This window comes from Budorcas taxicolor, chromosome 21, assembly GCF_023091745.1.
Source record: "Budorcas taxicolor isolate Tak-1 chromosome 21, Takin1.1, whole genome shotgun sequence".
Lineage (NCBI taxonomy): Eukaryota > Metazoa > Chordata > Mammalia > Artiodactyla > Bovidae > Budorcas > Budorcas taxicolor.
Genome location: NC_068930.1, coordinates 6698591 through 6720418, shown reverse-complemented (window position 1 = coordinate 6720418; position 21828 = coordinate 6698591). Strand labels below are relative to the sequence as shown.

General features: G+C 41.4%; 1 protein-coding gene across 1 annotated transcript in view; it reads right to left on the bottom strand.

Annotated features, from left to right (window-relative positions):
• Positions 1-17416: 17416 nt before the first annotated feature.
• Positions 17417-21828, bottom strand: part of GABRA5 (gamma-aminobutyric acid type A receptor subunit alpha5) — a 91834-nt gene continuing 87422 nt past the window's right edge. The window contains exon 9 of the mRNA XM_052659593.1: positions 17417-17716. Within this exon, the coding sequence (XP_052515553.1) occupies positions 17417-17716 (300 nt within the window). The remainder of the gene's footprint in view (positions 17717-21828) is intronic.

Genomic DNA, 21828 nt, shown 5'->3' with positions numbered 1-21828 from the left:
AATTGAAAATAAACTGAGAAGTTGTTCTTCATTTTCCATGTTCTTAAACAATTTATTTAAATTGAAGTTCAAAGGTCTCCAAAAGGTTAGTGAAATTCCCCTATGAAGACATCTGGGCCCTTTGTGTGTACGTGTGTGTGTGTGTGTGTGTGTGTGTGTGTGAAGTTCCTTTGATAAAGTTCTCTTTTTTTCTTCCATGGCAATTTGACCTCCTTAACTTTATATCTGTGATGGGGTCAATTTCAGTAAACTGTATTTCCTCCAAGAAACTGTCCATTTCATCTGTGTTTCGACGTTACTGAACAAAGGTGTGCTAAGTAGTCTTTTATGACAGCTGCTTGCTTTTCTCGGTTTTATGTGATTTGTTTCTTATATTGTGTGTGTCACCCCCTTTTTTCTTCAGTGGCTTATAAATTTCATTTTGTTAATCCCCAGACTTTTGATTCATTAGTTGTTTCCACTGTTTTTATATGTGCTATACAATTAAATTTAGCCTTTTATCTTTATTTTACTTACCTTGCATTTTCTTTTGGTTTGTTTCATTGTTCTACTTCTAGATTTGTGAGCGGGAATTTAATTCTTTTTAAATTTTCATTTGTATTGATAGAAATGTTTAAGAATATGAATTTTCTTTTGGTGTACCTTAAATGTACACCATAGATTTTTCTGTGTAATTTTACATATTAATTTTGAGTTTTAGAAATTTTGACAATTTTTGCATCTCCCTTCAACCTTGTGTTATTTAATAGAAAAAATTTTTAATTTCCTGTTGGAAGAGATTTTTAAAATTTTATTTTTATTTTCTAGTTTTATCATCAGAGAGTTATCATCAAATATTTATTTATGAAATATCTACTTTATAAATATACTGATATTTGTTAATATTACTAAATAAACTAATATGAGATTAATTTTGTGACTGGTCCTTGTGAATTTGAAAAGGAAGTCTATTCTTAATTATGAGATGTAATGTCAAAATAATCATAAGGCTGGTATCATTATGTTGTTTAATTTTTTTGTATCTTTACTTACTTTTTCTTCTCTTGCCTTATTTTATCCTAATATTAAAGTCTTTATACATATATATGCATGTATATATATTGTATATATGTATGTATATATATTGGTCTCCTTTCATCTTCTATTATTTCTACTTTGTATGGGCGATGGCCATACTTTTTGGTGTATTTCTAGGTGTTCTAACTGTTGTATCTTTGCTTTTAAATGTGTTTTGTTGTGTTAAATCTCTTTATAACTGAATGTCACCATGTCTGATGTTAGGATTTCAAGCTCTGCTTTCTTCTAGTTTTCATTTGGCCGGTATATCTTTGCTGATGATAGTCTCTTTAGCCTTTTTTGATCACTGGGTTCTGTGTGTGTTTTTCTGTATCGCAGAGTTGAGTTCTGCTTTATGAACCTATTTAAAAATATTTTCCTTTCGATAGAAGAATAAGTTCTTCACTTTTATGATAAAACTTCATTTGGTACCAGGTCTCATCTTTCTCTATATATCTTCTTTGCTGTTTTTGGATTTCAGTTTGGGAACACAGCAAGTTTTGTGGTTTTGTTCTGGTGCTTGTAATCCTTTTTCTTGTCTAACCTTTCAGCAGTTTGTCTGTTTTGAATGCCCTACGCTGACTTTTACCTGCTGTCTCTACAGCAGTCAATGGACTAGCTTCATTTCCCCCTTTCTCCACTTCTTCCCTATTTTCCCCTTTCCCTTCATTTTCTCCTTCCTCTGCTCACCAGCATAATTCTTTGTGCTCCGTCACAGCATTCAAGATTGTGCCCTATACTTCTGTCCTCGTTCCGGCCTTTTCATTTTGGATGCACAATTAAACATTAAAGGTTCCCAGAGGCTTGCCAGGATTAAGTTACAAATGCTTTACTCCATCAAAAATAAGTATTATATAACATACGATTTTATATTACATGTATAACATAACACACAAGAATATGTTAACTCTAATCAGGCAGCTGCTTTCTGGTATATGCAGGAATTCATGTTTATCTTTTATTTTCTTCATGCACACTAGGCGATTTTTAATTGCTTTGTGTGTTCAGTGTGAGTTTGGGTTTATCAGCATGTTTGCAACATTTTTGCTCACATTTCTTTCTTTTGTATCAAAGATTCTTTCTAGGATCTCCTTCCACTGCCTAGAATTTCTTTTAATGAGGATCATTTGGCATCCTCAGATTTTTTAAACCTAAAAAGGTCACCACTGTGTTTTCCTTCTTAAAATATAGTTATTCTGGGTATAAAATTCAATTTGAAAGTTATTTTCTCTTAGCTGTCATTGTTCTCTGGTCTTTCATATGCTATGGAGAAGGTATCAGTTTAACTTTATTTTGGTCTTTCTTCCCTCTGCATTTCTTTGAAAATCACTGTAACTTTTAATTAAACTTTTTTTAAAAATTAAAGAATTGTAGATTCAACACGAACTTGTAAAAATGATGCAGAAAAATCCCACATAACTTTTCCTAAATTTCCTCCAAAAGTAACAACTTAAAAAACTGTGGTACAATATCATAAGCAAGATATTGGCACTGATATATCAAGACACTGTACAGTTCTATCACCACTAAGGTCTGTCATGTTGCCCTTTTATAGCCACACCCACGTGCTCCCACCACCCCCCCGCCCCTCCCCCCCGCCCTGGGATATCCACTCTTCAGTCTTGTGTCATGATTTACACCGCAGAAACCTTGATCACCTTTCCCTTCCAGAAGAGGGGGTGACTCAAATGCCATGGGTCTGCTCTTACATTTTGCCTCTCTGCCACAGCTGTGGCCTCCTGGGCGATTCCTGCAAACTGTTGGGTGAAGGAAAATGACCCCAGCCTGGTTTCCAGGTGATTCTGCACACTATGCAGGCAGCACCTGAAAGCAGAGAGAAGCACTATAACCACTCTCTGGGACACCCGTGAAGCACAAGGAGAAGGGGCATCCTTTGACTCGACAGAACTTCAAACAATATGTCTCGTCCATTTCGCCTAGAAGGAAAGAGGTCTAGAAGTATGAGTCTATTCTTTGTCATGGGCTTTGGCCAGTGGTGTGGCTGGATGGTCAAAGGTTTGAAGAGAGCACAGTTGGAATGATGGTGAAAGGGCAGCCTGAGGAAGGAATATGTGGAGAGGCCTTTCTGTGTGCACAGAAGGAAGATGTGTCCTTTATGAATGCTCCCCAACAAATGACTTCAGCAGAGAGGAGGTTTAATAGTTAACTAGACAGTTTGGCCCATGCTAGTCAGCCTCTTTATCCACCCTGTCATAGCCCAGTGGGCCTCATGAGCAAAGTGCCATTGGAGCAGGGACTGAGTTTTTGCCTCGGCCTAGCAATGCTGACTTCCCTAAGGTTGGCTGGCCTGGCTACGGCCCCTGCTGAGGGCCCAGTCTGCCAGCTGCAGAGAGCAGTGCTGAGGCCCCAGAATGGCATGGTTCCTCATGGTGAGCAGCCAGCTACCTGGTGGGCAGACGGTTAAACTTGAGTGCTTCCATCACGAAAGGGGTGCGACTTCACTCTTACTGGAAGAGATGCTTACTCTGGATATGCAGTTACTCTTTTGCCAAAACCACTTCCTATGGACTTAGAGAATTTCTTTTCCACCCCAGTGTTATTCCATACACCACACACCACTGCTCTGATCAAGGAACTCATTTTATAACAAATAAAGTGTGACAATGGGCCCAACTCATGGACTTCATTGGTCTTACTATGTTTTCCCTTATCCTGCAGCTGGCTTCTTGATAGAACAGAGGACTAGTGTTCTCAGCTGAATATCTGTGTTTCTCCCAAAGGTATATGTTGACATGCCAAGGTCCCCCTGTGATGGTATTGGGAAACCGGGCTTTTGTGCCATGAGTGTGACACATGAATGTGAAATGAGTCATGAGTGTGGAGCCCTCACGATAGGGTTAGTGCCCTCAGGAAGAGACTCCTGAGAGCTTGCTTTCTCTGTCTCTGCTCTCTCCCGTGTGAGGATAAAACAGGAAGACCACCATTTGAAGACTGGAAACCGGGCCCTTGTCAGACACGGGGTCTACCTTGACCTTGGACCTGCCATCCTCCAGAATTTTGTGAAAGGAATGTTTGTTGTTTCAACCACCCACTCTATGGTAATTAGTTACAGCATCGTTTGAAAACTCAACTATGACACCAGCCAAGGGGCAATGCCTAGAAAAATTCTGGTTCCTATCTCCTTGATCTTATACTCTGCTGGTCTAGAGGTCTCAGTTCCAAAGAGGGGAGTGCTTCCACCTGGGGGCATGACAAGGATTCCACTGAAAACAGAATAAGACTGGCCATCCATTTGGAGCTCAGGCCTCTGAATCTACAGGCCAAACAAGAAATCGACTCTGCTGGCTTGGTGATTAACCCTGACAACCACAGGGAAATTGGAGTGCTGCTCCACAACAGAGGTTAGGAAGAGTATGTCTGCAATGTAGGAGATCTCTTAAGGAGGCTTTTAGTATTTTCATGTTCTGTGATAAAGAACTTCAACAATTCAGCAGAAACTCACCAGAATGCATCTGGGTCAGCCTGTCAGGCAAAACACCATCACCAACGGAAATGTTTGCTGAGGGTAAAGTGAATATGAAATGATTAGTGGAAGGTGGCATTTGTAAATACTAGTTATAATGTGACCAGTTTAAAAAAATTGGCCTAACAGTTATGAATATTTCTTCTTTATTTTGGTATAAATATGCTTCTGTGTATATAAAAAATATTGTTGTTTTCTTCCCTCTATTACCCCCTTATCTAATATAAACAATGTCAATAATAGTTAATTTTATGTCTCATTATTTAGGTTATAAGATACCAAAGGATAAGTGAACAGTACTCAAAAGACTTCATGTTCTCTTCTGGAGAAAGTGTTAGCATGTTTTGGGTTGTAGGTATGTTACATACGTGTGTCCTCAGTCGTGTCTGTCTCTTTGTGACCCCATGGACTGAAGCCTGCCAGGCTCCTCTGTTCATGAGATTCTCTAGGCAAGAATTCCAGAGTGGGTTGTCCTTTCCTCCTCCAGGGGATCTTCCTGATGCAGGGACCGAACCTGAGCCTCTTGCATTGCAGGTGGATGCTTTACTCCTGTGCCACCTGGGAAGCCTCTGTAGGTAGGTTAGTTGTATCATACACATCTCTTTAAACCATACTTACTTAATCTCCAAATAAAGACAGTAACAAAGTTACTAAAATGTAGGTAGGTTAGTTGCATCATTTTAGGCAGAAATACAACTTTGTTACTGTCTTTATTTGGAGATTAAATATGGTATAAGAGATGTACATGGGTGCCAAGTTGATGAGGGGAAGACTGTAAGTGGCATTTTGATTTGTCAGCTTGGTTAGGCTACTGCCCCCGATTATTTAATCAGACAGGCATAAATCAAGGTGCTGTTGTAAAGGAATTTGTAGGTATAATTAAAATCCCTAATCAACTGACTTCAAGTTAAGGACATTTTCCTCAGTGGGCCTTACACCTAATCAGGTGTAAAGCCTTGAAAACTGGATTAAGACTTTCTGGAGAGAGAGAGAGAAACCGAGAAAGAGAAAAGATTCCCACCTGTGGGCAACATCCTCCCTGGAGTCCCAGCCTGCTCCTGACGGTCGCTTCCTAACGGCCTGCTCTGCAGACTTTGAACTTGCCTAGCCAGGTCCTGCAGTGTGTGAGCAATACTGATGTATGTCAGTCACATATATCTATATATTTATAAATCTATGTCTGTATCTCTTATAGTTTTTCTCCTCTAGTTTATTGCTGAAGAATATAAAATCCTGTCAAAGGGGTCACAAAAATATTCAAACTACTTCCTCTAACAGACGGTGCTCAGGAGTTCAGAAGAGTGGTTTCCAATGACCAGAATTCGCCTTACCTTTGCCTCTTTCATGCCCAGATACTTCAGTTAGAATACTTTGCTAAGAAAACCCCTCCATACAATCAGGATCTACTGACTCACTCCTGTAAGCAAAAACAACAGGTGGGAAAAGTGGGAACTATTTCCTTTCCCTTCTCTTTTTTTACCATGTGAAAATTTTAGGATGTTGAAGATTTGGTATAGTTTCTAGTAAAGCATGGAACTTCCAGGAAGAAATTAAAATTAGAAATTAACCATTTTAAATGTGAGGTATTCTCAAGGCCAAGACACGGTCAGTAGCTATATGCAACAAAAGAAAATAGCCAAGCTTTTCTTAAAGAGTTCCCATAGCCCACCCTCTCACCTTCTGTCATGTGGAGTCAAGAAAAAAAATAAAAAATTCTGATTCAAACTAGGTTTTTTAAATGGCTTAAAATAGCAATGGGGCATAGTGGAATTTAAAATTAACTCATTTGAAAGTAAGGTGCATGTTTTCTGAAATGCCCCAGTTCAAACTCGTCTAAAAAAGGTGCTGCAGACAAAGTCTGTAGGGTTAGGGTTAGCAGAGGAATTGGGAACTGTAGGAACTCAATAGTGGATTCCCAGCCCAAGGGAGAATGAACACAAGTCGAATTTGCTTCGGTCAGTTGTGATTTATGCCTGTTTTCATAGTGTAATTATCAGTTTTGAGTCCTCTTATAAGTGTCCTAGTTTGAACAATGAATTCCTAATTTACTCTCGTTATGTTTTGAGAATGTACTTGATATGATTTTAATCTTTTAAAGTGTATTTAGATTTCTTTCATGGCTCAAAAAGTGCTCTATCCTGGAGAATAGCACAGGCGCACTTGTAAAGAAGGTGTGTATGTTCTGCTGTTGCTGGGTGGAATGTTCTATTAATAGCAGGGAAGTCAGATTGGTCAGTAGTACTCTTCTTGTCTCCTGGCTCCATGCTGAATTTCTGTCCAATTGCCCTATCAGTTATTGAGAGTGGAGGAGCATTAATGTTTTCAACTATTATTGTTGAAATGCCTATTTCTCCTTTCAGTTCTGTCATTTTTTGCTTCATATATTTTGGGACTGTGTCCTTAGGTGTGGATCTGCTTTGAATTTTTAGATGTTCCTGATGAACTGATGGTTTTATTGCTATAAAATGTCCTTTTTGTCTCTAGTCACTTATATTAAAGTTGTGTGTTTTTTGATATCAGTATAATCATTCCAGCAGTCTTGGTTTCTGTATGCATGCATGGTGTATCTTTTTCATCTTTTTACTTTCAACCTATTTGTGCCTTTAAATCTGAAATCTGTCTCTTATTGACAGCCTATAGGGGAATCATTTTGTAAAATTTAGTCTGACTCTCTCTACCTTTTGATTGGACTACCAACTGCAATTTTAACATAGTCATTGATATGATTGAATTACATCTCCTGTTTTGCTTTTTGTTTTCTTATGTCTTCTTTGTTCCTGTGTTATTCCTTTTCTGCTATCTTCTAGGGCACCACTTAAATTTCTTTGTTGGATTCTTTACTCTTTTTTTGATTTTACTTGTTTTCTTATAGCATGGGAATTAAACATGCATCCTACCTAAAAACAACATAGTTCAGATTATTATTAATTTAGTTTCAAAAGTATACATAAATTTTGTTCCAATATAGGGCTCTGTCCTTCACCCATCATGATATTATTACCTTACAAATTTTTGCTTATAAGCTCAACAATACAGTTTTATAATTATTATTTCAAATAACTACCTTTTAAAATGAGCTGAGAAGAACTATTTAGAAATATATTCATATTTTCTATTATATTTTCTTATGTAATTACTTTTACTGGTTTTCTTTCTTTGTATAGATTCAAGTACCATCGATCATTTATTTTCCTCCTGAAATACTTCCTGTCATATTTCTTGTTGAGTAGGTCTGTTGTAGATTAATTACTCCATTTTTATTTACCCAGGAATGCCTTTACTTCAGTTGCCTTTTGGAAGGATAATTTTGCTTGATATAGACATTTTTAAATATTTGTTTATTTTTGACTGTGTCAGGCCTTAGTTGTGGTGTGAGGGCTCTTCCTTGGCATTCAAACTCCAGAGCACGTGGGCCCTGTAGTTGCTGCATGCAGGCAGTCGTGGAAGGCTCTCGAGTTGTGGTGTGCGGGCTCAGTAGCTGCAGGGAACGGGCTTAGTTGCTCTATGGCATGTGGGATCTTTGTTCCCATCAGGGATGGAACCTGTGTCCCCTGCTTGTTTCTTACTCACTGGACCACCGGGGAAGTCGCTAGAAGCTTTGGCTATTATTCTTCAGTATTTTTCTTCATCTCTTTTCTCCTGCTGCTGCTGCCGCTAAGTCACTTCAGTCGTGTTCGACTCTGTGTGACCCCATAGACAGTAGCCTACCAGGCTCCTCTGTCCCTGGGATTCTCCAGGCAAGAACACTGGAGTGGGGTTGCCGTTTCCATCTCCAATGCATGAAAGTGAAAGTGAAAGTGAAGTCGCTCAGTCGTGTCTGACTCTTTGCGACCCCATGGACTGCAGCCCACAGGCTCCTCGGTCCATGGGATTTTCCAGGCAACAATACTGGAGTGGGGTGCCAGTGCCTTCTCCTTTCTCCTTCTAGGACTCATTAATATTTCACACACATTGATCTATTTGATAATGTTTTACACATATCTTGCAAATCCCCAGGTGCACAGTGGTAAAGAATCTGCCTGCCAATGCAGGAGACACAAGAGATGTGGGTTTGATCCCTGGGTCGGGAAGATCCCCTGGAGAAGGAAATGGCAGCCCTCTTCAGTATTCTTGCCTGGGGAATCCCATGGACAGAGGAGCCTGGTGGGCTACGGTCCATGGGGTTGCAAAGAGTTTTACACGACTTAGCAGCTAAACCAAAACACTGAATATTTCAGTTACTGTACTTTTAAACTACAGAGTTTCTAGTTGGTTCTTTTTAAAAGTTATTTCTCTTTATTGCTGTTATCTATTTTGTGAGACGTTGTTGTCCTACTTTTCTTTAGAGTTTTTATTTTATTTTATTTTTAATTTTAACACCAAAAACATTTTGTGTTGGGATATAGCCAATTAACAATGTTGTGATAGTTTCAGGTTAACAGTGAAGGGACTCAGCCATACATATTCATGTATCCATTCTTCCCCAAACCCTGCTCCCATCCAGGCTGGCACATAACATTGAGCAGAGTTCCATGTGCTATACAATAGGTTTTTGTTGGTTTTCCATTTTTAAGTGTAACAGTGCATACATGACCTTGGTGTCCTTTAGTTCTTTGAACATACATATAAAAGCTGATTTAAAGGCTGCCTACTATGCTGAACATCTGAGTATCCCAAGGTTAGTTTCTTTAGATTGTTTTGTTTCCTATACATAGGCTATACTTCCCTGCTTCTTTGTATATCTCATAGTATTTGCTGAAAACTGGGCATACTAAATTATTTTAGTAACTTTGAAATCCAGTCATCCCTCCCTTCTGCTCTGCTGGTTGTTGTTGTATTTTTTATTATTGAAAATTAGATTTTTTTTTTTTTTGCTCTTGTGTAGTAATTTTCCTTGACCAGTGTTTGTAGTTCCTGTAATATGAACTTTAATTTTGTTTAATTTTTAGTTTTGGCTTTGTAGGTGTCATTCCTGGATAAGCATAGCTCTCTGTGCTCTTTCTTTACTGTTCACACAGCCCTGAACATGCACTTGGATTTCCAGATCTAGCAATATGTAAGAGGTTTTCAGTCATTGGAAAAGACTCTGAAGCTGGGAGGGACTGGGGGCGGGAGGAGAAAGGGATGACAGAGGATGAGATGGCTGGATGGCATCACTGAGTCGATGGACATGAGTCTGAGTAAACTCTGGGAGTTGGTGATGGACAGGGAGGCCTGGCGTGCTGCAATTCATGGGGTAGCAAAGAGTCAGACACGACTGAGCGACTGAACTGAACTGATGGACATGTGAATCCCTACATTATCTTTTTAAATTTTTGGCTGGATTCTTTTTAGCCCCAGCTTACATCACAGCCCTTGGAACGTGCACAATTTACTTTCCCTAACTGCTACTGATTTTTATTGTTGTCAGCACCACCCTGGGAATAAAGCTTCTCTGTGGAGCTGCAAGTCAGGTCAAAATTGGCTGCTGGTCTCCACAGGACCACACAAGTAGCTGGCAAGGAGAGGGGAGTATCCCCGAGTTGAAGTGTCATAGACTCCACTGCTCTCATTGAGGGTCAGTAGGTTTCTTCAACAAACACTTTTAATTTGTTGTGTGCCTTTAGCTAAATATCCAGAGTTCTGAAATGGTTGCTTTAATAATCTTGCCAGGGTTGTCACTGCGTTTTGAGGAGAGATGATTTACTGAGGTGCTTGCTTCACCATCTGGAAGTTTCACCTCTGCATAGTAAATTATATGGTTATTTACCTAAATGGTCTTCCTGCTACTCAGGCCAAGCCAATTGTTGCTGTTTGGGGCGGGGGTGGAGGGGTTGGGGGGTGGTGTTCCCAGTGTTGTTATGTGGAATATGAATAGGTTATGGACGGAGGAGCCTGGTAGGCTATAGTCCATGGGGTCGCTAAGAGTCGGACACGACTGTGCGACTTCACTTTCACTTTTCACTTTCATGCATTGGAGAAGGAAATGGCAACCCACTCCAGTGTTCTTGCCTGGAGAATCCCAGGGACAGGGGAGCCTGTTGGGCTGCCATCTATGGGGTCGCACAGAGTCGGACACGACTGACGTGACTTAGCAGCAGCAGCGGCAGCAGCAGCAGCAAAAATCTCAAAAGTCTTATTTTATAAACTCTTACAGACATATTTTCCTTAGGTGGGATACAAAACCCTTACCCAAAGAGGTTTCATCACATCCAGTCCACCCACTTTCCAGTATTCTCTCCTTTCATCAATTTACTGTCACTGAGCACCTGTCACTGGCCTGGAATAGTGTTCACTGCTAGGGAGACAACACAAAGAATATAGAATAAATTAGACTTAAATTACTATATTGAGTCAATTAAAACTAATTTCAAATTTTCCTTTTTTAAAAATTTTATTTTCAATTGGAGGATAACTGCTTTACAATATTGTGATGGTTTCTGCCATACATCAACATGAATCAGCCATAGCTATACATGTGTCCCCTCCCTCCTGAACCTCCTTCCCATCTTCCTTCCCATCCCATCTAGGTTGTCACAGAGCACAGATTTTCCTTTTAAGGCTGTTCACTGTAAAATGTGGTATCTGATATTTGGCTTTTTGTTGTTGTGCAGAAGCTTAGTCATGTCCAACTCTGTGACCCCACGGACTGCAGCATGCCAGTCTTCTCTGACCTTCACCATCTCCCAGAGCTTGCTCAGACTCATGTCCATTGAGTCAGTGATGCCATCCAACCATCTCTTTCTCCTTCACTTGTCTTTCAACTTGACTTCAGAAAAATTAAGGAAAACCATTTCTTCAGACTTTTATATTAGGGAAATTCTAAGCAGTAAATATTTTTCAATCATGAGTTTCCATAAAGAACCCACACTCATTTTAAATAAGCTACAGAGCCACTGAGATTGGAGTTGAGATATCTATTGAAAATGGCATCAACAGATAATCATGTAAATCTTTGATGAAATGAACCTTTTTGCATACTTCAAAAGCATTACCTTACATCACTGCAAACCTGGCAAGTAATTGCAATGATCAGAGTAATTCATATTCAAATTCACCATGTTTGTTTATAGTGTTGATAGTCCCAGATGTGCTAGTATTGTAGAAGAGACATTAGGAATAATTTTTTAATATTTAAAATACTGTTTTCACTGAGAGACCTATAGCATTTCCAATTAAAAAAAATAAAGTTCTTTTGTGATTTGAAGCTAGTTCTTACAGCAGAGCTGTATTGCCTGGAGGCTGTGTGTCATCATAGTTCTGCTTTCTCCTTGAGTAGACCCTGCCCCCTACTCCAGTCACCTTAATCATTTGCACGGGTGCTCAGCAAGGAGCAATCACATCCAGACACTGGGTTCTAGTCAGTCAGTGCTTCTCTCTTTGCTCCCTGCAGCCTTGCTCCTTCCTCTCTCTCTCTGTCAGGTGAGGAGAGTGCTACAGGCCTATTCTGTCAAGAGGAGTTTCTAAGATCACAGAAGCACAGAAATCTTATATAAGAAGGAACAGACGTAAAGGTCACATTTTCAGCATAAAAAAATATTCTCCAGAGCATTCTTAATAGATAATCAGATAATCATTCAACCAGTGCTTAAAGCAAGATTTTCCAATTTAGGTTACATTTTTGTTCTAAATCAGCTTCCATCTGGAAGCAATTGCATGGTGTTGTGAAGTCAAATTTAGAAACTATGAGAATTGAAATACATTTTCTCCTAATATGTGATAAGATTTGAGCCAGTGGATTAGCCTCTTTGGGTTCCAATATCCTTAGTGACTTGATGGACATGAGTTTGAGCAAGCTTCAGGAGTTGGTGATGGACAGGGAAGCCTGGAGTGCTGCAGTTCACGGGGTTGCAAAGAGTCGGACATGGCTGAGAGACTTAACTGAACTGATCCTTATTTGTAAAATAGAGATTTCTCGTTTACCTTACCTATTTCCCCTAACTTATCCCAAAGGAGACACAGAGCCTTATTCCTAAAGCATCAACATAACAAATATATTAGATTTACATAATCCTTGCCAATATTCAATGCAAGGTGTTGCTGTACCACTTTAATTTGGATAGTTACTCTAGAAATATCTGAACCAAATTGTTGTATATAAGCATTTAGGTCAACTTTCACCACAGCCTGCCCTAAATGGACCCATCTCTTCCTGAGAAACAGAGAATACTGCTGCTGCTGCTGCTAAATCACTTCAGTCGTATCCGACTCTGTGCGACCCCATAGACGGCAGCCCACCAGGCTCGCCGGTACCTGGGATTCTCCAGGCAAGAATACTAGAGTGGGTTGCCATTTCCTTCTCCAATTCATGAAAATGAAAAGTGAAAGTAAAGTCGCTCAGTCGTGTCTGACTCTTAGCGACCCCATGGACTGCAGCCTACCAGGCTCCTCTGTCCGTCCATGGGGTTTTCCAGGCAAGAGTACTGGAGTGGGTTGCCATTGCCTTCTCCGGAAGTAATACTGATTGCTGACTTATTAGGCTATTCTTCCTATTTGTGGTGATGTCAAAAGAGATATGTTAAATACTCTGGTTCTAAAAGTAGGGCAGTGAAATTTATAATTATTTTCAAAATTTTTATCCCCTACCTTATCATTTTTCCCAAGGTTATTCTTCATTATATCCTCATTAAAAATAACAAACACTGAAATATCTATAATACAAAATTAACAGAAGACTAATGTGATCGTTTTCACTAAATTTTGCTCAGATTTAAGGCTGAGCAGCATATAAATGCAGCAGTATCCCCAAACTGGAATTCCACTAGCAGGGCTCTGAGGGTTTCCTGTAACAAAGGCTCGAATTTGTCAAGAAAATTATGCAACCTCGTATGGAAGATAACATTTCCCATTAGGATTGAGATGTTTAAAGTGAGTGAGTGTGTGTAGCCTTTTAGATCCAACCTATATGTTTCTCCAAACTACAAGGCAAAGCTAAAATGTGAAGACTACATAAACAAATATAAACAAACAGTAAATAAAAACAGAAGCTGCACAGTCGGCATCAGATTTGCCTTTGGTTTTGGCTGATGTTATGCTGTGGTATAATGGAAAGTGAAAATGAAAGTCTCTCAGTCGTGTCTGATTCTTTGTGACCCCATGGACTATATAGTCCATGGAATTCTCTAGGCCAGAATACTGAAGGGGGTAGCCTTTCCCTTCTCCAGGAGATCTTCCCAACCCAGAGATCAAACCCCGGTCTCCTGCACTGCACTCAGATTCTTTATTAGCTGAGCCCCAAGGGAAGCCCAAGGATACTGCAGTGGGTAGACTGTCCCTTCTCCAGTGGATCTTCTCAACCCAGGAATCGAACCAGGTCTTCTGCATTGCAGGCGGATTCTTTAGCAACTGAGCTATCAGGGTATAAAGGAAAGCACACATAATTCTACAAATATACCACCATTTGCAAAACAGAACTGCTTCTTGCGTGAAGTTTTAAGAGCATCCTTTTTGTTGACCTTTACTTTTCTATTATGATATCCTGAAACAAGGCAGAGAAGGGGCAATGGAACCTCTATATATTTAATGAACCAGGGATGCCATAAATGGGCACCAGTCTTTTTGAAGAATGTAGTAGTTCTGTGCATCTCTCACACTACTGTGATAAAATATAATCAGTTCAGTTCAGTCTCTCAGTCATGTCTGACTCTTTGCGACCCCATGAACTGCAGCATGCCAGGCCTCCATGTCCATCACCAACACCCAGAGCTTGCTCAAACTCATGTCCATTGAGTCGGTGATGCCATTCAACCATCTTATCCTCTGTTGTCCCCGTCTCTTCCTGCCTTGAATCTTTCCCAGCATCAGGGTCTTTTCCAATGAGTCAGTTCTTTGCATCAGGTGGCCAAAGCTGGAGTTTCAGCTTTAGCATCAGTCCCTCCAATGGATGTTCAGGACTGATCTTCTTTAGGATGGACTGGTTTTATCTCCTTGCAGTCCAAGGGACTCTCAAGAGTCTTCTCCAACACCACAGTTCAAAAGAATCAATTCTTCGGTGCTCAGCTTTATGGTCCAACTTTCACATCTATACAGGAAAATATAATACTTGATATTGAATCCTGTGGAAAGATTTCTCAGAATAAGTACTTGGGAGTTTTCAGTGAGTAGATGCTATAGGCATTTATATAGTTATTCAAGATAAAAGACTTCTGAATATGTGCTTATACGTGTGTCCATGGCCATGACCATATCTGTGTCCATCAAACATGCTGAGGTATATGAGTTTTTAAGAATTAAGTTCCATGAAGTAGTCAGTTTAGGCGGGGATAACTTTGATATGTGAACCGTGAAATTCTAGATGTTCAAGCTGGTTTCAGAAAATGCAGAGGAACCAGAGATCAAATTGCCAACATCCGCTGGATCATCAAAAAAGCAAGAGTTCCAGAAAAACATCTATTTCTGCTTTTTTGACTATGCCAAAGCCTTTGACTGTGTGGATCACAATAAACTGTGGAAAATTCTGAAAGAGATGGGAATACCAGATCACCTGACCTACTTCTTGAGAAACCTGTATGCAGGTCAGGAAGCAACAGTTAGAACTGGACGTGGAACAACAGACTGGTTCCAAATAGGAAAAAGAGTACGTCAAGGCTGTATATTGTCACCCTGCTTATTTAATTTCTATGCAGAGTACAATATGAGAAATGCTGGGCTGGAAGAAGCACAAGCTGTAATCAAGATTGCCAGAAGAAATATCAATAACCTCAGACATGCAGATGACATCACCCTTATGGCAGAAAGTGAAGAAGAACTAAAGAGCTTCTTGAAGAAAGTGCAAGAGGAGAGTGAAAAAGTTGGCTTAAAGCTCAACATTCAGAAAACGAAGATCATGGCATCCCAATCCCACCACTTCATGGCAGATTGATGGGGAAACAATGGAAACAGTGGCTGACTATTTTTTCGGGCTCCAAAATCACTGCAAATGGTGATTGCAGCCATGAAATTAAAAGACGCTTACTCCTTGGAAGGAAAGTTAAGACCAACCTAGACAGCATATTAAAAAGCAGAGACATAACTTTGTAAACAAATGTCCGTCTGGTCTAGGCTATGGTTTTTTCAGTAGTCATGTATGGATGTGAGAGTTGGACTAGAAAGAAAGCTGAGTGCCAAAGAATTGATGCTTTTGAACTGTGGTGCTGGAGAAGACTCTTGAGAGTCCCTTGGACTGCAAGGAGATCCAACCAGTCCATCCTAAAGGAGATCAGTCCTGGGTGTTCATTGGAAGGATGTTGAAGCTGAAACCCCAATACTTTGACCACCTGATGCAAAGAGCTGACTCAATTGAAAAGACCCTGATGCTGGGAAAGATTGAGGGCAGGGGGAGAAGGAGACAACAGAGGATGAGATGGTTGGATGGCATCACTGACTCAATGGACATGAGTTTGGGCAAACTCTGGGAGTTGGTGATGGACAAGGATACCTGGTGTGCTGCAGTCCATGGGGTCGCAAAGAGTTGGACACAACTGAACTGAACTTTGATACCATTTGCTAATAGTCATAAAATCCCTTTTATGAGAGGAAAAAGAAACTGTTCCTTTCATACATGTTATCCCTCTAACAGTAAGTAGATGGTCTGCATGCAGTTCTTTTTATCACTCTTCACAAACAGCAAAAGGAAAGGTGTGGCGACTGAACAGTAAGCTTACCTTCAGGGAGGACTCTATTGAGCAGAGACCGGTGGAGAACTGTATCATGGATATGTATGTGATGGAAAGAACTTCTGGTTCTACCTATTCACCCCATTGTGGTTGAAGTCAGCTTTCTCTTTACATGCTACCCAGAAGAATCAGACTGGAACAGAGATGAACAGCTAAGTAAGAGGCTTTTTCCCCAAGCACCTTCATGATGGGTTTCCTTTATATCATCTTTAGAAAATGAATCAGTACACCCACCAAAATTTGAAATATTTTCAGAAAATGACATATTTTCCACAAGATCAGTCTCCTTTTTATTTTTTAATGAACATTTAGGGTTCATATACAAAAGCTAACAGAGCAATAAGTCAATCATGAAATAACATACAGGGAAATAAAACGGAAAATAACTCATTTACAATTTCTCACCACTGAAGCACTATACTGTGGCTGCAGTGAATTGTGGTCAGTGTTTCAGACAGTGTATGCTCAGGTCAGATGCCAAGACTGTCATCACACTACTTTTTGTTTTAAGATCTTTTCTTTCTTGGTCATTGTTCAGTTAGTCGGTAGGGGGGTAGGTGGTCAGAGGGATAGAAGTAAGTTTCACTCCCACTCCACCAAAAAAAATTTTTTAAGCAGTTAAATTTTTCCTTGGGGAAATATGTTATCTGTTAATCTAACATACTATATACTTCTATTATTAAATGTCTGCATAAGTATTTATTTTATTTAACATAAGATCATGCAGTAGTTTTAATTTCAGAGCAATTAAATTCTTTAATTTCAAAGAATTATCAAAGGCAATTAGTTTTGTACATAAATGCCCATAGTTGAATTTTCAATGCAAAATGTGCTCTTTGTGATATCTGTTTCTTGTGAGAGTTGGTCAAGTAATAATCATGGAGCATTTCCTAAAATATTTATTTGCTGGGAAAATTTGTATGAAATGACATCTGAAGTATAAAAAACAGTGTTAGGTAACACTTGGAACAGTTAAAAATATGCTTGTTTGTAAACTATCAGTGTAAGGTGCTGAGCATCTGAGTGTCAGTGCCATGTCTCCTGTTTTTCTAGAAAGTGGCTTGATTTATTTATCAATGTGTCATCTCTGAAACATCTGACATTATATTTAGAAACATCAAGGCAATATTATTTGTACATATAATTAAACATGCAAAAATTTCCTGAAAGATAGTGCCCAAATAAGGAAGGCCCCCCAAGTTCAACCTCTCCTTGGTGCCCATCACTGACATATGGCTCTCTTGCAGTTTGGGAGCACAAAAGGTCATTTTGGAGAGGTAGCCCCTTTAATCACTGGCTCCCTATTCAAATATGTTGCCCAGTAGACTAGGTTGAAAGTGCCAAACAGAAGTGGGAATATAATTCGGGACATTTTGTCAATCTTGCTGATGCTGTTGTAAGTCTTTTTGTTTTCAGAAGTCTTATCTTCAGGTTTTGCTGAGGCTGAAGAGGCATTTGTGGTCCCTGCGGGGGTCTGCTCCTTTGGGATGTTTGGGGGGTGGGTCATCTTCCCAGTAGTATAAGCATTAGTTGACTTATTTATTGTAAGCTCTCGCTCCTTTTTCTGCAAAATACAAGAAGAATGTAAGGGCATGATGTTTGCAAGCAACTATCAGTTCTCACGGAGAAGGCAATGGCACCCCACTCCAGTACTCTTGCCTGGAAAATCCCATGGACGGAGGAGCCTGGTAGGCTCTAGTCCATGGGGTCGCTAAGAGTTGGACACGACTGAGCGACTTCACTTTCACTTTTCACCGTCATGCACTGGAGAAAGAAATGGCAACCCACTCTAACGTTCTTGCCTGGAGAATCCCAGGGACGGGGGACCTGGTAGGCTGCCGTCTCTGGGGTCGCACAGAGTTGGACACGACTGAAGTGACTTAGCAGCATCAATTCTCAAAAGAGATAGAGACAGACAGGGGGATCAGCTTATCTCTGGCGGAGGACAGCCTTCCACAGACTTCTAGGCTTAGAACCCCGTGTGGCCAGTCTTGAACGTGAAATTCTAGAACAGGCAGAATAGTTTACGGTAGAAAAGTTAGGAAATGGTTCCCTTTGGTTCGGCGAGGACAGGAATGGACTGGGAAGGGGGACAGTGGCCTTCTGGAGTGTGACAACATGCTCTGTCATCATAGGGATTTGGGTTATACAGTTGACCATGTTCGTCAAACCTTCTCAAGAGTACACTTAGTGTTTGTGCACGTCATACTATAAGTTTTTGCTTCAAAAGAATCAAACAGTAAATGAATATTGAACTCTAATTAGTGATATGCTTGCTGAATTATTTAGTGGGAAATGCATTATTTACTTTGAATCCATCAAGAGTTAAGAAGCATTGATGGATTGAGGATGGCTGGATGGGTGAATGGATAGATAGATGCTAGGTTACATAAATGACAGATAGGTGGCGATGACAGAAGCATAGTAAAACGTTAACAGTACAGGTTTTCATTGTGTAATTTTTCAACATTTCCACATGTTTGCAAATTCGCATGATAGAATGTTGGGGAAAATTCTGTTCTTTTACCAAGTTAACATAGACTCATTGAATTAAGTTTAGAAAAACACAGGAATACGTTAAAGATAATATATCACCATCTCGGTGACCAAGACAGAACACCATCAGCACTCCAGAAGATCACCATGCCCCTTCCCAGCCCATTTCCATCCTCATCCCAGCAAAAGGAACCACTATTCTCAGTTTTTATGCCATAAACGATTTTGCCTGTTCTAGAATTTCACATCCAAGACAGTATTACTCACAATAGCAAAGACTGGTAACAACAAGTATTCATCAATAGATGAACAGTTAAACAAAATGCACATATATGTATATATATATGCATATACACACAGCTGAAGCGACTGACCATGAATATACATACATATTTATATATATATGAATGCTGTTTGGTTGCTAAGTTGTGTCCCACTCTTTTGCGGCCCCATGGACTGTAGCCCACCAGGCTCCCCTGTCCATGGGATTTCCCAGGCAGGAATACTGGAGTGGGTTGCCATTTCCTCCTCCAGGGGATCTTCCCAACCAAGGGATCGATCCTGTGTCTCCTGCATTGTAGGTGGATTCTTTACTGCTGAGCCACCAGGGAAGCCTCATACTATATACTATACACATATACACACACACAATGGAAAATACTATTCAGCCAAATGAAGAAAATCCTGTCATTTACAGCAGGGATGGACCTTGAAAGCACTGTGCTAAGTGAAATAAATCAGACAAAGACAAATACCATATGACTTCACTTATATGTAGGACCCAAATAAACAAAAAGCTGAACTCATAGATACAGAGAGCAGATTAGGGGTCAGCAGAGGTCAGGGTGGGGTGGGGAGCAAAGTGGATGAAGGTGGTCAAAAGGTGCAAACTTCCAGTTTTAAAATAAATAAGATTGGGAAATGTAGTGCACAGCCTGGTGACTATAGTTTTAAAAAAGAAAAGAAAATATATTAACTATTAAACATATGTGAAAGGTAAAAAGCAGAGAGGAAGGGCATGGAGAGGGAGCAGGAAGCAGCGGTGGAAAGCGAGGTTGAGTACATGTGCGCACAGACCCAGGGAGCATGAGAACCCGGGCCCGTGGCGAGGACGACTGTGAGCCTCAGAGCAGAGCAGGCCTGTGAGCAACTGTGCAGGAGGGCTCTCTGCAGACCCTGTGGCTCGGCGCGCACCCGTGCGGGGCTGCCTCCAGCCTGACACACCAGCTCCGTCAGCGTCTTGTGCAGCCTTCACGTCCTGGGGTAAGCAGGGCAGGGCACACACTGGAGGACAGCAGAGTGGTCTCAGACGCGGGTGTCCTGCTCGAGGGAGGTGGCGCACAAGCCTGAGGACCACCACGGCGGTCGGAGAGGGGCCCTGGTGCTCCTTCCGGGAAGACTTGCTGCCCAGCGCAGGGCGCAGAGGCCAGCAGACCGCTCCCTTCACGGTCAACCTGAACTTTTTCCTCTACCCTTTCACAGGTGTTCACCCCTAAAAACTGCCTGGCACCCCCAACTCTGAACATCCCAACAGGTAATGATGGTAAGCAGTTTGGTGTTCAAGTTTTCTCCGCCTGTACGTAAAAGCCAGTTCACGCAAAAAGAGTAACGATACACTTCCTTATTCGTGCTCACCGCCATGTCTAAAGCAGGGCTTGCTGGCAGGGATGCCTGCAGATACCCTGATGCCTCCACTGGCCGAGGGCATGAGGCCCCCCACTCCACAACCTTTGGGGGCAACACGCGGTCTTCCAGGAGATCAGTGCTAGTCTGGAGTGAGACAAGCTACTTTACCTGCAAGCCCTCCTCTCCCTTCTGGTCTGTGTTCAGACCTGTGATGAGTGGGAAGGACAGGGAGGCCGCGTGCAGGAAAATGAGGTGGCTGACGATGATGATGGCTCACTCGGTTAACATTCAGGGCCATTGCGCCTTCCTCCTAGGCTCACAGACACAAGCCTGACGGCCTCAGTTCCTGCCGCACCTCCCAGCTGGCTGCCCCACTCAAGAGGGCCACCTCCAGTCCACCGTCACCAGCCCCATAGCAAATGTTTACTTCCCTGCAACACGGTGCTGGGAAGCCCCTCTCCCCAGACTTCATGTTTGTTGGGGTACAAACACCCCTGTGGCTCTGCCTGTTGGGACCCTTCAGTCAAGAGCCCCCAGTCCGACAGTCCTCTGCCTCTGCAGTGTTCTCCCAGCTCTCTGCCAACCACCTCCTCTGCTCAGCTGGCTCCTGCCCCCGTCACCTCCCCCAGACACACCTGTCTGGGAGAGTCATGCCTGTCAAGCCCCCCCCGCCCCGACACCCCGGCACCTCTCCTCACCCCTCCTGCCCTCAGGGGCCTGATATGGCCCCACTAGGCCTTCCTCCATCTCCATACAGGTGAACTGGGCCTGGAAGCAGGTCTTTCTTGCATGACTAAAACCTCAGTGTGGGAGTGGACTCACAGTGCTTGGAAGTAGGAAGAATCTGATGGGCCAGGTCAAGTCAGAACTTTGGACTTTTCGTAAGAAAAGTTGAATGAAAAAACAGCTGTGCAGCTGTGGGTGTGCACCCCTGAGTGCCCTCAGCAGCAGCAGAGTATCCAGGCGCCATCGTGGGTCTGGGGTCCAGTCTCCAGGAAGGCCCCAGGACTGCTCTTGTGATGATTTCCAAAGGACAGGTGGAGTTTCACGTTCAAGCCTGTTCTGGCAACTCTGGCCTGCTCATCTCTCATCTCTCACTTGCTCGTTTGTTTTATGTATGGTATAATGAGCACTTTACCATGTGCTATTTCTTTTCTCTTCCATGTATGTTATTTTCTTTTCCCCAAGGACCTGGTTCAAGTTGGAATGTTGCACAACCTTTTTCTTCAAATATTTTTTAGACTCAGGCACCAATCTCTTTCTATATACTCAGCACTTAATTGCTCTGTACAGAAAAATGCTTCCCATGATAACTCTTGCCTCGTTTAAGCAAGCCAGATCATCTCATGAGTAGAATCAGGTGTGTTTGCTGTTGTGTTGCTTTCAACAATTCAAATGCTCCCTTCATGACCTTCAGCCACCTTGCAGAAGACACTGCATGGTGAAGTAGCAAAAGAATGAGCAGAACCATTGACTGTACAATTCAAAACTGGGTAAGTAGTCCCTGAACAGACAGAAGGTACTTCATCAAAAGTAATAGGCCTGAGGATAAAC